The sequence below is a fragment of the Telmatherina bonti genome, assembly GCF_933228915.1.
Source record: "Telmatherina bonti genome assembly, chromosome: 22".
Lineage (NCBI taxonomy): Eukaryota > Metazoa > Chordata > Actinopteri > Atheriniformes > Telmatherinidae > Telmatherina > Telmatherina bonti.
The window spans coordinates 5,319,824-5,336,146 of record NC_136631.1 but is presented as its reverse complement, the minus strand read 5'-3'; the positions used below and the strand labels follow the sequence as shown (position 1 = coordinate 5,336,146).

The following is a 16,323-nucleotide window of genomic DNA, read 5'->3' as shown; positions in this document are numbered from 1 at the left end:
GGTCACATGTTCTAAACATAAGGGTTCCAATTTATTCTGCTTATTGCTGTTTTTCTATAACCAGTGTCAGTGACAGCTAATACAGTACAGCAATCATAAAACAACTAAGGCTGTATAATAATCTGGATTTTATTGAACCAAACTACCAAGCATGTAAAATCCAGCCTTCCAGGTTATTCTATAGAACTTTTTTAGTACACTAGACAGGTTGTACAAACTTAAAAATGTAATTGTTGTATTTTTTCATTAAATATAAAGAAAAACATTTATTCAGACACAGTTCCATGTTGACACGAAGACCCTCAAACTCTCATTCATTAAACCTGGTTGCCAAGGACAGTGTCCATCTGGATCTTACTGAGGAGACCAGAACTGCCTCCCAGGGGAGGTCTACTGCCCCCCCTCGGATGTATCGTTGGGATGTCATCAGACAGCATATTAGTGTTCAATCTCATCGATATATATCTTTATTATGTTCATGTGCACTCTCATTGACGATCAACGGACATGCTAGGAACACCCTCTGCTTTTTTTAACCGATCTCCTGACAGGTTGTGTAGATTAGTTTCTGTATAAGACAGCAGCCGTCCAACTAGGCTTCACAAGGATGATGAACACTTCTAAACTAAAGGCCATGTAACAGTGTGTTTGTGAGTTTTTTGGTTTGTTTTTTTTTTTTAACATCTTTACCCAATATGAGCTGGTTTTTCACAGCTAACACAACCTGTACTAATACCTCTTCAGCAGGGTTGTGGTAGGGATGAGAACACTAATACTCTGCAGTCGATGCATCGATATTTGCCAGTCAAATATCAGATTCAATACTTTTCTGAGTGTGTAGATATCACCCTACTGATACTAAACATGCCATTGTGTTGTGTGAAGGCCAGAAACAGTTTATTCCTTCTGCCTATCAGTTGTCATCACTGGTAGTGATAATGAGGTTTTGTTATGATATTTTACTTCTTTAACTCAGATTATGTTATGCATTATGTTTCATTACATTAATCATTATTTGACATTTTTATTAAATAAACGGGAATAATCCCAAAGAAATCTGTAGTTTAATTGTATAATTTTTGAAAGACTTTGTTTTAATCTTAATTTTATTTAGTTTACAAATCAATATAACTCATTATATTTTAAAAGCATTTCTTTCATGTAATGATGTTCTTGAGTTTTATTTATATTTTATATTACTCTTGCAATAAAGATACTGTTTAATCATGGTTTCACTTTAAGTCGATAGAAGTATGATATTGATGAGAAAGAGCTGTAAATTAAAAGTCAGGGTAGGAGATTCTGGAGGAAATTGTTTTAGCAACCTACATTTTGGAAAATACACAATGGAAAAGTCTAAACCCCTTTCTTCAGAACCCCACAACTATTCATTCTTAAGAAGGTAAACTAAAAAAGAAATATCTACAAAATATCCTAAATCAAGAGCCATTTGGGAGCAGAAAGAATTGGCTCTCTGAAAGGAACCAAACATCCCATCATTGCTAGAGATTACAGCTTGACCCAAACAGGCTGCTGTCACTGTATAAAGAGGGTTTTAAAAAGAAGATGCTCCAGTAGAAATGTTCCTCCTGCAATTTTTTAATCAACAAAAAAAAATCTAATTAAAACTAATAAAAGAACAAAACACTAATCAGAGAACAATTCTCAATTTTCAAAGTTTTATTGGTCAATTCAGTTGAGAATAACCATACATATAATGGTACAATAAAAGAAAGGAACACTTTCTCATCTTACTTACAAGACTTACAAGACAAATCTGATATCATTTGAGAAACAGAAGTGAGTTTAAAAACAAAAAAAATCGTAGTAATGATTAAAAAGAAAACTTCTTTTTTACAAGTAAAGCAGTAATACATGAGACAAAATTCCTTTTTTTTTAACTTTCCAAAATAACGTTCCTTACAATTTCCATTCCTTTTCCCTTTCGTCCTTTGATTTACAACTCTTATCTCTCGCTGCGTACTCTTTTATACCATACTTTATAGCTTTGATCACAGTTTCTTCAGGCATGCAAGATTTTTTATAAACAAGAACATTTCTTGCCTTCCACAAACATGCAATTATGGCAACCCACCAACGAGTAATTCTTTTGGTGCTGTTGTCTTCCAAATGACCGCACATTACTTTTTCGAGAGTCATTTGACTACTGTGTAAGTTCTGAATGTATGTCGACATTCGGTCCCATACTTTTTTGGCGAATGGACACATCCGTATCAAGTGGGGCGTTGTTTCATCCTCTCCACAGAAAGGTCTTGGGCACAGAGGACGTCTTGTGAGGCCTCTACTTTTCAGGAAGGCACGAGTTGGAAGGCACTGATGTGCTACATTCCATGCAAGGTCCTAATGGGTATTTGTCAAAACCTTACAGTTTATGTTGCTCCATGCTTTTTCACATTTTTCCTCATATAGTTTTCCTAATGGTGTGAGTCTTGGAGACCCCCCTATCTTCTCCTCCACCTTAGGCCGAGTGATAACTTCGGCCATCATTGATGAAAGTCCATACTGCAGGCTCGAAGTAACCGCTTTATAAACTTCCGGACATTGTTCTGAAAAAGGTGTACACAAAGGAATTCTTTTACCCCATTCACTCAGGACTTTACGTCCTACCCAAAACCTAGCGAAAAAACCCCAGGTATTTTGTACTTCTCCTGATAAGCAAGTTTTGAGAATTGGGGTAACAAACATTGCTTTCAATTTTGCCCGAATCTCCGGGACGGCCCTCCCTCCCTTCTCTTCTGGACGATACATGATCTCTCTTTTTAATCTTTCATGTCGACCACCCCAGATAAATTGAAAGATCATTTTCCGTAAAGTCAAAATGATATTATATGGTGGGGGAAAAGTTGTTGCTAAGTGGGCCAGTGATGCCACCGCTTCTGCTTTTACCACAAGAACTTTGCCAAAAAAAGTCAACTCTCTTTCTCGCCACTGAAGGAGCTTTCCCTGTACTTAAGTACAGGGTCCAATTTTTTCCTATCATGTCCTCACCAAAATTGATTCCCAATATCTTGATTGTTCCTGTCTTTTCTGGCATGCCCCCATCTCTCTAGTCTCTCTCCAGTTATAATAAAATAATTGGCTTTTTTCTTTATTAACTTTTGTACCTGACGCAAAAGAAAATTGTTCACATACCAAAATGGCTTTCCTGATTGATCGATTGTCTGTTAACAAAAGGGTCAAATCATCCATATAAATACTTAATTTTGCCTCAATACCACCACCTCCTGGAACGGTTAAACTCTTGATCTCTTTTTCTCGTCTTAATGCACAAACTAACGCTTCCATAGCCAAAACGAAAAGAATCGGAGAGAGGGGGCAGCCTTGTCGGACGCCCGGTCTAACTTCCAATGATGGTGTTAGCCTGCCATTTACTATAACTTTACTTTTGCACCCTTTGTACAAAAAATAACAATCAGAGAACAAACATTAAGTAACTATCATTACTAACAAACTCTTGTAACAGTGAAAACATGAATGCTGAATTTGTAGAAATGATGAGCTATCCAAACCCTCACTCATGGTGATGATTGGGTTTGTTGTTGCTCCACCCATAAATCAAGACTCATCCAATTACTTTTCATTTTGTTCAGACTTTTAAAACATGCTTGATCCTGTAAACAGTATAAAGAAGATAATCTATATGACGTATTACTATTAAATATCAAGGTTACAAATTGTTAAACACATATCTACTGAAGAGTTTTATAAAAATGTTTCAAACATTCACTTTCATCTGCTGGTGCAGGTGTTCCAGGCTCATGCAGTTACAACCCTTAACGGCAGGGGGCAGTAATGTACCCGTGAGCTGGATGGCAGCCGAGCTTTAAGCACAAATAAGAGACCAGACCCACTGATGCATTCAATGTCCCTCGGATGTAGAAGTTCCAAATCACTGAGACCCTTTTATTGTGTTCGATTAAAACTAAACAAATCTTTATTTCAGCTCTGATTAGAGCTATAGAAAACATACCCAAGTAACTTGTTTAAAAAGGAAATTTAAGTAGTGAATGTATTAGATATTAATTATTTTCTTACTTATAAAAGTTTCTGATTAAACATGCAAAATTCCGATTTATAAGGTAACAACGAATGCAACATAAACTTCCGATTAACCAACCAATCAGAAGCCGGCAGCCAGCAGCAGACACCGGCAGTGTTTTCATGATTTATCATATTTTACAGGTAAATAATAATTTAATTCACTTATTTATCACTAGATTCTGTATTTTACCTTGTATAAAACTCTTGTTTGTTAGTTTAACTGGTCAAACACAAAGTTAAATCTAGAGATGTGATAATTTTATCAGCTAAATGAGCTGTCTGTGAAACTTTAGTGGGTTTAATTTTTACATTTTAAGCCGTGAACATTTTCCTTTTTAAATTCTGAATCATAAATATGAGCAGAAATTATTTCTGACATGAATGAACCTTTGGACTCTGCTGATAAACAGCTGGAGACTCGGACTGTCTGTATGTGGATCTGACCTGACAGCTTCATTAAAGATCTGAAATGAGTGACTTTCTGTGTATAAACAACATTTAAGTCGTGAATGTTTTCCTTTTAAAATTCTGAATCATTAATATGAGCAGAAAATGACATGACATGAATGGATCACCTTCGGACTCTGCTGATAAACAGCTTGGACTGCGTGTTTAACATGACAGGTTCATGGACCACCCGGTGGGAGACACGCAGGATGACCCACGCACCCAGTTCATCTACTGCCGTGGAGCCGCCACGGAGCTGCTGAAGTTCGGCTCCTGTCAGCTCGGAGCCGGACATGAAGTCCTGTTCCTCATTGTCCCAGGTGAGCTGGACCACCTGTTCAGGCCAGTTTGTCCACGCAGACTGGTTTAGATGTGCACTGGGTGTTTTCCAGCCAGCTCCTTTGTGAACCATGTAGTCATAATGATCCGTTGCTGTCCTCCACAGGTAACCCAGGTGTGGTGGGCTTCTACAGAACCTTCATGAAGACGCTCCACAGTTCGCTGGGATACCGGTACCCGGTGTGGGCCGTAAGCCACGCTGGACACTGTGCTCCACCAGAATGCATGGACATGGTGGACGGTAGGACGCGCGACGAACAGATTTGGATGCTTCTGTAGTTTAATGTCAATGTTTAGAGAGATGCAGATGTAGTTTATCTGACTCAGACCAGTGTTCCTGAACGAAACAACTCATCCTTCATATCACAGATTTAATCCTGTTTGTAGTTCTCGGTCCAGGGACACCTTCCCAGCAGGGCCGGATTAAAAGTGCAGAGGCCCCTGGGCTCAGAGTTCTCCAGGGCCCCCCTTCTCCACCGTAACGTTGTGAAATTTGTGAAAGATACTCTGTGAAACAACATTTCTAACATCTCTCAGCCAGTAGCAACACACTGGAAACTGTGGTGTAACTATCTGGCTTTTATATACATTTAGTTTCATCTCCAAACTGCTGCTGTTTGCCCTCCGTGGGCGTAGAGCAAACATGATCCGGCCTTGCTTCCCAGAGATCCCTGACAGCAGATAGCCTGATGTTTTCCTGGCTTTGCCACCAGAGAGGAGCTCCAGCGAGCTCATTGTGCTCTCCTCCTCTGCAGACGCCTCGGCGGCGGCGGAGGACGACGTGTTCGGCCTGAACGGGCAGATTGAGCACAAGCTGGCTTTCCTTCGCGACCACGTTCCCAGAAGAACCAATCTGGTTCTGGTGGGACACTCCATCGGCTGCTATATGATCCTGGAGATGATGAAGAGGGACCCTGAACTCAAAGTTAGTCATGTTTTCCTGAACAGAAGCAGGTCCATGTGGAAGCATGTCCAGCCATCTGCTGACATTTGGAGAAACAACCTGAATGCAGATAAAGGAACTTTTGGCCTTCTTGGTGGGACTTCAGGTGTTTCTGCTTCCTCCCTGCAGGTCCTGAGGGCCGTCATGCTGTTTCCCACCATCGAACGGATGGCCGAGACGCCCCAGGGGAGGAGGATGACCCCCGTTCTGTGTCAGATGCGCTATCTGGCCTACCTCCCCGTCTTCCTGCTCTCTCTGCTGCCCGTCAGTCTCAGAGCAGGACTGGTCAAACTGGTGTTTAGTGGGGTCCGTGGTCTGGACCGCTGCATTGTCCAGCCCACTGTGGAGCTGCTCAGTGGAGACTGTGGAGGTGGGTGGACTTCTGATTCTTCATGTGTTAATTTGGAGCTGAAAATGTGGAAGAAGAGTCCTGAATGTTTGGACCTGCGATGAGACGAGTAGAAGGACGTTTCCCCAAACTTTACACAACCGGATTTCTCCTCAGGAACATTTCTAACCGATCGAAAGTTATTCAGACATGAACACAAAATGATTTCAGAAAAACTTTAGACGGAAAAACGAAACCGAAGTGAAGAACCTCGATCTGAGCTGGACGACACAATGAACGGGTTCTTTATGTAGTAAACATGTAAACATGTACACGGCGTGTCAGACTGTAATCCTGCTGGTTTTACATGATGAAATATTAAATCAACATTAAAAATTAGCTGAATAAAAGCAAATCTACCTTTAGTTGGCTTTTATCATGTAAATAAGAAATTAAAAATATTGATCTCATCACGCTGATATCATTAACTGTTCCTATTAAATCGTTCATCTGCAGAACTTCTGACATTCTGGATAATGAAGTTCTACTGAGTTTTAGTTTTTATTGTGTTAACTAATGTTGAACCATTTCTTAGAAGGTAAGTTGAGATGGGGGGGGCTAAGATGACACAGTCAATCACAAGTCCAGTCAGCAGGTGATTGTCCTTACAGGACTGCTTCAGTCATGCACCGTGTCTGTTGTGAATGTTAGATCAGAAGCATTTCCACTGGCTTGAATATGTGTTTCATTCTTGTGCAGAGGCAATATCATAGTCCATGAAGTTCTACTGAGATGTGATTATTGCTGGTTGAAAACTTCACCCAATACCCCGCCTTGAAGACTGATGCAGTCAGATATGGCAATTTTTGGTGGTCTCTCAGGAGACTGTAGTTGTGTCAATGAATCAGAAATTAATTATTTTGAATAACCTTATAGAATTCAGACATGGGAGGAGTTTGGCGAGGCCATGGAGAGGAGGGGGAAGCAGTGCTCCATCAACACTGTGTACAGTGGAGGTGGGGAGCTGCTGACCTCAACTCGGGACGTTGTGGGTCGGTGGAGGGAATACTTCGAAGACCTCCTCAATCCTACCAACACGTCTTCTGATGAGGAAGCAGAGCTGGAGGGACTCAGGGGTGGACTCTCCTATCTCTGGGGCTGAAGTCGCTGAGGTGGTCAAAAAGCTCCTTGGCGGCAAGGCCCCGGGGGTGGATGAGATCCGCCCGGAGTTCCTTAAGGCTCTGGATGCTGTGGGGCTGTCCTGGCTGACACGCCTCTGCAGCATCGCGTGGACATCGGGGGCAGTACCACTGGACTGGCAGACTGAGGTGGTGGTCCCCCTTTTTAAGAAGGGGGACCGGAGGGTGTGTTCCAATTACAGGGGAATCACACTCCTTAGCCTCCCTGGTAAGGTCTATTCAGGGGTCCTGGAGAGGAGGGTCCGCCGGATAGTCAAATCCTGGATTGAGGAGGAGCAGTGTGGTTTTCGTCCTGGTCGCGGAACAGTGGACCAGCTCTATACCCTCTCTGGGGTCCTGGAGGGGGCATGGGAGTTTGCCCAACCAGTCTACATGTGCTTTGTGGACCTGGAGAAGGCGTTCGACCGTGTCCCCCGGGGGCTCCTGTGGGGGGTACTCTGGGAGTATGGGGTACCGGTCCCCCTTGTACGAGCTGTCCGGTCCCTTACGACAGGTGTCAGAGCTTGGTCCGCATTGCCGGTAGTAAGTCGGATTCGTTTCCGGTGAGGGTTGGACTCCACCAAGGCTGCCCTTTATCACCGATTCTGTTCATAACTTATATGGACAGAATTTCTAGGTGCAGCCGAGGTGTTGAGGGGATCCGACTTGGTGGCCTCAGGATTGGGTCCCTGCTTTTTGCAGATGACGTGGTCCTGTTGGCTTCATCTGGTCGTGATCTCCAGCTCTCGCTTGAGCGATACGCTGCCGAGTGTGAAGCGGCTGTGATGAGAATCAGCACCTCCAAATCTGAGACCATGGTCCTCAGCCGGAATAGGGTGGATTGCCCTCTCCGGGTCGGGAGTCAGGTCCTGCCTCAAGTGGAGGAGTTTAAATATCTCGGGGTCTTGTTCACAAGTGAGGGAAAGATGGAGCGCGAGATCAACAAACGGATCGGTGCGGCGTCTGCAGTAATGCGGACTCTGCGCCGGTCTGTCGTGGTGAAGAAGGAGCTGAGCCAGAAGGCAAAGCTCTTGATTTACCAGTCGATCTACGTTCCTACCCTCACCTATGGTCATGAGCTGTGGGTCGTGACCGAAAGAACGAGATTTCGTATACAGGCGGCTGAAATGAGTTTCCTCCGCAGGGTGGCCGGCTCTCCCTTAGAGATAGGGTGAGGAGCTCGGTCATCCGGGAGGAGATCAGAGTAGAGCCGCTGCTCCTCCGCATCGAGAGGAACCAGTTGAGGTGGCTCAGGGCATCTGGTCAGGATGCCTCCTGGACCTCCCTGGTGAGGTGTTCCAGGCACGTCCCTCTGGGAGGAGACCCCGGGGAAGACCCAGGACACGCTGGAGGGATTATATCTCTCGGCTGGCCTGGGAACGCCTCGGGATCCCCCCCGCAGAGTTGGTAAATGTGGCTGGGGAGAGGGAAGTCTGGGCTTCCCTGCTTAGGCTGCTGCCCCCGCGACCCGACCCCGGATAAGCGGCAGAAGATGAAGATGAACTTTATAGAACTTCTAAAGGAGATCAGACCTTTGCCCTAAAAACAACTTTATATCAAGGAGGTAAAGGAGTTTTTTTTGTGTGTAGACACTGTAAGTAAACATGATTATAAACCACTAGGAAGGAAAACACATTTCTTTGGAAGCAGTGATGGGAAGTTCAGCTCCCATCACAGATTTGGTTCTTTTTGACTCGTTTGTCTCAGAAGAGTCTTTCTGCTGCTAAATAGATTTTCATTTAGTTTCACTCAGAGCTTCTGATTTAGTTTCATTTAGCAATTATTGGTTTGTTTGTTAGTGAACAGTATTTTTTTGAATGATATGACCCTTAATTTTGATTATTTTGTTTTCAAATTAAATAGAAATATGTATATTTTCATCAAATCTTTAAACTGTCAACTGAATCTAGTTAATAAAAGTCAAAAGCTGAACATTATCACACTTTTAATTAACTTATATCTCAATTTTTTCTAACACACTTGTAATTTAAATCTATCTTAAATCCTGTGAACCTGGTCTGTACCACTAAACTCCCTGGTTCACTACAAAGAATCATTTCTTAGGGCCGACTCGTTCATGAACGACACATCACTGTTTGGAAAAAAAACCCCAAAGGAACTCTGGAGTCAAAGTCACATCTTAAAGTTAAATAAATTGACGTGGATTCAGATGGGACAAAACTCTGCTAACTGATCAGATTAACTTCAACAATTAACAGGAATAAATTTCAGAAAGAATTCTAACCCAGAGAAACTAAACAAAAGCAGAGAACCTCACACTGAGCTGGACAACACCTTGTTACTAGAGATGGGCGGGGCTAAGATGAAACAGCCAATCACAAGTCCAGTCAGCAGGCGGTTGTCCTTACAGGACTGCTTCAGTCATGCACCGTGTCTGTTGTGAATGTTTGATCAGAAGCATTTCCACAGGCTTGAATATGTGTTTCATTCTTGTGCAGAGGCAATATCATAGTCCATGAAGTTCTACTGAGACGTGATTATTGCTGGTTGAAAACTTTACCCAATACCCCGCCTTGATGACTGATGCAGTCAGATATGGCAATTTTTGGTGGTCTTTCAGGAGACTGTAGTTGTGTTAAAGCAAATAAATATCTGTATCTACTATCAAATAAGTGAAAACTGTACAAATAAGATGAAACTTAAAATCAGTATTAGTAAATTCAGCTTATATGAAAGACTCGGTTCTTTTGAATCGTCTTTCTTAGAAGAGTTGACTCTTCCTGCTGCTAGATAGTTTTTCATTTAGTTTCATTTAAAGCTTCTAAGTTACTCTTGTTTAGCAATTATTAGTTTGTTTTTTGTAAACAGAATTTATATTATGACAAGACCCTTAATTTGGATTGTTTTGTTTTCAAATCAAAATAGAAATTATTATTTTCATCAAACCTTTAAACTGACATCTAGTTGATAAAGGCCAAAAGCTGAACATTATCACACTTATATCTCCTTTTTTTCTTACACACTCGAAATATAAATCTATCTTAAATCCTGTGAACCTGGTCTGTACCACCACTCCCTCGTTCACTGCAAAGAATCAGTTCTTAGGGCCGACTCGTTCATGAACGACACATCACTGTTGGGAAGAAAACACCAAGGAACTCTGGAGTCAAAGGCACATCTTAAAGTTAAATGAGTTGAAGTGGATTCAGCTGGGACAAAACTCTGCTAACTGATCAGATTAACTTCAACAATTAAGAGGAATAAATTTCAGAAAGAATTCTAACCCAGAGAAACTAAACAAAAGCAGAGAACCTCACACTGAGCTGGACAACACAATGAATTAAACATTTAAACATGAACAGATTGTGAAGAAATAAAACATAAAAGCAGTGATAAAAACGTTGCAGGCTGAATTTATCATTCTGCCAGAGTTCATCTTGGACTTCAGGCATGTCAGACTGTGATCCTGCAGGTTTTAGATGTTTCCCTTCTTCAACACAGCTGACTGAAATGAAATGTATCCAACAGTTTGTTGACATTGGGTCAATGAGAAAAAGTGGACAAGCTGGAGGAAACGTACAAAACCAGCTTGAAGACTGGAGTTTGAGATCCCTCCTCTGTTGGATGGATGATGTCATACTGTAATGGGCGGGGCTACGATGACACAGCCAATCACAAGTCCAGTCAGCAGGTAATTGTCCTTACAGGACTGCTTCAGTCATGCACCGTGTCTGTTGTGAATGTTAGATCAGAACCATTTCCACAGGCTTGCATATGTGTTTCATCCTTGTGCAGAGGCAATATCATAGTCCATGAAGTTCTATTGAGACGTAATTGTTGCTGGTTGAAAACTTCACCCAATACCCCGCCTTGATGACTGATGCAATTTTTGATTATCTCTCAGCAGACTGTAAATTTTTTAATATTACATGTTGTCTCAAAATTACCAGTTGTGGATGTGTGATTATGTTGTGCATTTGGCCTTTATCAACAAGTTGACAGTTTAAATGAAAATAATCATATTTCTACTTCATTTGAAAACAAAATAAGAATCTTATAATAGAAAAATACTGTTTACAACCCAATATTTGGTGAATACGACTAAATTAAAAGCTCTAAATGAAACTTAAAAAAAAAACTATTAAGCAGCAGAAAGAGTAGACTCTTCTAAGGAAGGTGAATCAAAAGAACCAAATCTGTCACAAAAGCTGAATTTTCCATCAATGCTTCCTAGTACCATCTTATCCATACAGTTAAGACTTCATGTTTGATAGTAGATAAAATTATTTGCTTTAGCACAACTATAAGCCTCCTGAGAGACCATCAAAAAATGCCATATCTGACTGTATCAGTCATCAAGGCGGGGTATTGGGTGAAGTTTTCAACCAGCAATAATCACATCTCAATAGAACTTCATGGACTATGATATTGCCTCTGTGCAAGGATAAAACACATATGTAAGCCTGTGGAAATGCTTCTGATCAAACATTCACAACAGACACGGTGCATGACTGAAGCAGTCCTGTAAGGACAATCACCTGCTGACTGGACTTGTGATTGGCTGTTTCACTTTAGCCCCGCCCATCTCAACTTACCTTCTAAGAAACATTAGTTAACACAATAAAGACTTACTATTTCAATACAACACAGGTTATTCCACATCAACTTATTTAATAGAATATGTGACTTTGACTCCAGAGTTCCTTGTGTGTCGTTCATGAACGAGTCGGCCCTGAGAAATGATTCCTTGTAGTGAACCAGGAAGGCCCCACTACATCCCATGATGCACTGGGAGCTTTTGTAACGCAACATAGATAAATCCCAGCTTTTCCTGTGTTACCTCTTTAGCTAATTCCATGTACCTGGGGGGTCAGGAAATGAGACAAGTCCTGGAACGCGACAACATGACCATCAAGAGGAACCTGGACAAGGTAAGAAACACACTTTTATTTGAAGCTGATTGAACCAGAAGGTCCTGGCTGCAGCCTGGAGAATGGGGTGGGGCGGGATGTTGGACATCCAACCCTGCCCCCTCAAAATTTTGATTGGAATAACTATAAATCCATGCCCACTGGATGTCTAACCCCGCCCAATATCCAGACCTGCCCCATTCTCCAGGCTGCAGCCGGGGTTGATCTGATTGGTCAGGAAACATATCAGGAAGGAATCAAGATAAACTCCCCCGTTACTGTGGTGACAACAGCAGGCAAGTTCACATTAACCCTGAATCACATGTCAGGAACCAACATCCTGAACTAACTGCTGGTTACCAGCTGAACCAGTTGTCTAGTTCACAGAACCAAGGCCGGGTGTTTAACGGTGCCGCAGGAAGGTTAAATAAAACGTAACAATTGTGCTCTGATTGCAAACGTTAACTTATCAACGATCAATGATGGATCCGAGATTTTATCTATAAAGAATAAATTAAAAGGAAATATGATGATCTGCATCTGTCGCTGGAATCGTCCGGTAATGAAGCGAGACTGCCGAGTCACTGCATAAATACGATGTCGCTGCAAAGAACCTGCCAGATCCAGATCGATGCCTCAACTGCGTATCAGCATGTCGCCACGGCAGCGCGTCGCCACGGCAGCGCGTCGCCTAGATTTCAACCAATCACAAGTTTGCGGTGTGTCAAGCTCCACCCTTCTGGGTCAGATCGTTCCGATCGATCAGCAAACAGAAGATCCTGAAGGAGGAGGAGACGGCTCGTGTTAGAATATGTTCTGACCTTTTAGAGCTGATATTAGTGTTGATAAATTCATGTTTGTGTTTACAAAGCGTTCAATGGAAGGGAAATTATTTCAACATGTTTTATCACAGCAGACGAGGTTAAACTTCGTCACCCACGATGCATTTGGATGGAGAACGCTTCTTCTTCTGTGAAGAAAGAGTTCTGACCAGAAGCAAGATGAAGGGAAGTGTTAAGGAGTCGTTTTCTGGAACGCTGCAGTCTTGTGTCAGTGTGGCGACAGAGTCCCAGTCCTGGAAACCTGCTCGCCGCTTTACAGGCTGAGAGATCATTAAGAATAAGAGAGAAAACTTTTAGTATGGAGACCAGTGGAAGAAAACAATCCGGTGTATGGGAAAACTTCCATCTTGTGTCACCCACAAAGGAAGGAGAATAGTAATATGGCAAAAGATGAAATAGTATTAGATTATATAGTATTTAGTAATTGTTAATGTAGTACTGTATTTAGTATTATATGGTATTGCTCTGTGACATTGGCTAGAATAACTGACAACAGAAGATTAGCTGATATTAAAATATAAAATTTTATGATGTTGATGGTGTTGCTGACTAATGAGGAAGTGTAATCTATCATTCATAAATAATGAAAAACATATGAACTAAACTTAAGAATATTCTAATAATTGTTAGAATAAATATTACTAAATCTAATAAATTCCCACTGAGAGGCATAAACACATCCCCCAAACACCATATATCCCAATAAACTAAGTCTGACATACCTGTCTATCATCTTATTTCACATCTAAATCATGTTAGAAAATCTAATGAATAACAGGACAACACGTTGAGCCATAACTAACACACTGAGAATATAGAACGTTACACTCATAGAGATGACGACCCTCAGAATGAAGACAGCTGCAAGACTGACTGAACTGTTTGTGTTGGAAGTTAAAGCCTGTTCCATCCTCCACGAGAAGCCAGAACTTTTTTCTTCTTCTCGAGGCTCCGAGAAGAAAAAACGTCATTTTGTTCTCGCGGACGTGTTTGAGGACAGTTCTTGACACACCGGGCTGGCAGAACTTTTTTCTTACGGGGCTGCGAGACGTATCGTGTGATTGGTCGGACATGTGAGGTGGGCGTGGTTAACACAGAGAAAGCAGGAAGCGGAGTTGCTGCTTCCATTTGTTTGCTGTTGCCGGCAAAACGGATTGTTTTGATAAAACAGCTGATCGAGGTGGTGAGAAAGTACGAACATTTTTACATGTGGCGTTAAAACACTCGGACCCAGCCGCGTGCACGACCCGCCCTGCCACGTGCACGACCCGCCCCGCCGCGGACGAAGCTGCTCGTTAAATATGAAACTAGAAAAACAGAGCGGAGAGCAGAAACCTCCACCAAGCACGATGTTTAAGAATCCTTTTTAAACATTCCTGGATCCAAACGGTGATCCGGATCACCACCAGAATTTAATCAGTTCTTCATTTTTACATTTGCAACAACTCTTGAAATATGTATAAAATCCCTCCGTAACCTTTTAAGTTATCTTAAGCAAAAAGGCGCCGGGGAAAACAACCTCCTCGGCGGAGGCAACAACCAGGTTAATCGCGCATAAAAGCAGACATCGCCCCCCGCAGTGACCCCTCCCCGCTGCAGACGTGCTTCTCGTATGTATGGACCTGCCGAACAAGACGTTTTTTCTTGTTCTTGCAGCCTCGAGAACAAGAACTGAGTTCTTGTTCTCGTGGAGTATGGAACAGGCTTAAATCAAGTCAGAGAAATGATTAAAGATCTGCGCCTGTAATAACTACAGCTGACCACCTGATGTCACTACTATGGTCTATTTTATAAGACTTTAAAGTTTTTTTTCAGTTCAGTCCAATAAAAGCCTTAAAAGCTTCCCAGGGCTTCATGGACCCATCTCTACTACTCAGAGTTGTTTTTCTGAACAGAAAACTAAACTCCCCTGCCAGAGTTTCCTGGTTAAAACGCTTTCCTTCCTTCCGACGTGGCTTGACTGTCGTTGCCGCGGCAGCAGCTGAAACTAGAGACCGTTGCGGCGCATTTCTCTGTGGGCGTCAGGGTTTGTTTGGCGGGGAAAGTTTGGGAACGACCTCACATCTGTGACCTCTCTTCCTGTTTCCAGCTTATCTTCTACTACGGAGCGACAGACCACTGGTGCCCCGTGACGTATTTCCATGACATCAAGCAGGACTTCCCACATGGAGACTTCCGACTGTGTGAGAAAGGCTTCCGCCATGCCTTCGTCCTGGATGCGGGGCGGGAAGTCGCCAACATGGTGGTCGAATGGATCCGCGGGTGTTTGAGGGCATAAGATGTTGTTTCTCCCGTCCGAACACGGACGACCACGACGCGACAGGAAGTCCGGTCGGGATAAAAGCTGAACTGGATCATCAGGAGGAAGTTTAGTTTCAGACATAAGAACAGAAATGTTGATGTGGAATCATGAAATGACTAAAATCTGTCCTGAAAACTGGATGAAAGTGAATAATTTTCTCTGAAATTCTGATCAAGCAGCTGAATTATCGATGCAGAAGCTGTTTCCATGTTTGTGTTTTTAAGGTTTGATCTAAAATATCTGATCAAGTGAAATGAACTTTATCAAAGTGTTTTATATCTGAGTTTCGCTCCTGCAGCAGATTTGACAGAACGTTCCAGAATATCGCAGATGTTTCCTGTTTGTATGTTTACCATGAAACATTCTGTCAGCTAAAAGATGATTCAATTTTTATCAATTTGATCTTTCACAAAGATTTCAAATTTATTTAGTTCAATCAGATAAATGTAAGAAAATGTATTTTATGCAATGTTTACTATGTTTAATGTTTTCCGTCCTGTTCTGACATACTTTATTATTTAACTAAATCATATTGATTAAAATCGATAAAACTTAAAATTTACAAAACTGAGCGCTGAGTTATTCCAGCTTTAAATTAAGGCAATAAATTCTCTACAACAGAGTCCGTTAACACTTACTTTGAGTTGCAACTGGTAATTTTGAAACAGCATTAACAACTTTACAGTCTCCTGAGAAACCATCAAAAATTGCCATATCTGTCACATAAGGTGAATTTACCGTCACTGCTTCTAAGAATCATGTTATTCATACAGTTTTCACTTATTATCAATAGATACAGATATTTGTTTGCTTTAACACAACTAGTCTCCTGAGAGAACTAGAACTGGATCCTGAACTGGTCCTTGACTTGGCCCTTGAACTGGTCCCTGAACTGGTCCCTGAACTGGACCCTGAACTGAACCTTGAACTGGTCCTTGAACTGGTCCCTGAACTGGTCCCTGAAATGGTCCCTGAACTGGACCCTGAACTGGTCCCTGAACTGGACCCTGA

At 42.0% G+C, this 16,323-nt stretch overlaps 1 protein-coding gene across 1 annotated transcript; it reads left to right on the top strand.

The window, feature by feature from the left end:
- The first annotated feature begins 4,154 nt into the window (after window positions 1-4,154).
- On the top strand, window positions 4,155-15,814 carry ldah (lipid droplet associated hydrolase). The gene is made up of 7 exons (XM_079262237.1): window positions 4,155-4,203; window positions 4,687-4,829; window positions 4,955-5,089; window positions 5,604-5,773; window positions 5,921-6,161; window positions 12,107-12,189; window positions 15,100-15,814. The coding sequence occupies exons 2-7, from the start codon at window positions 4,691-4,693 to the stop codon at window positions 15,286-15,288; spliced, it is 957 nt and encodes a 318-aa protein (XP_079118363.1). The 5' UTR covers window positions 4,155-4,203; window positions 4,687-4,690; the 3' UTR covers window positions 15,289-15,814.
- The last annotated feature ends 509 nt before the right edge of the window (window positions 15,815-16,323 follow it).

Coding starts and splice junctions, on each gene's coding strand:
- ldah (XM_079262237.1), top strand. CDS start 4,691: ATGGACCACCCGGTGGGAGACACGCAGGATGACCCACGCACCCAGTTC. Junction 5,090..5,603: donor ATGCATGGACATGGTGGACG/GTAGGACGCGCG, acceptor CCTCCTCTGCAG/ACGCCTCGGCGGCGGCGGAG. Junction 6,162..12,106: donor GCTCAGTGGAGACTGTGGAG/GTGGGTGGACTT, acceptor TTACCTCTTTAG/CTAATTCCATGTACCTGGGG.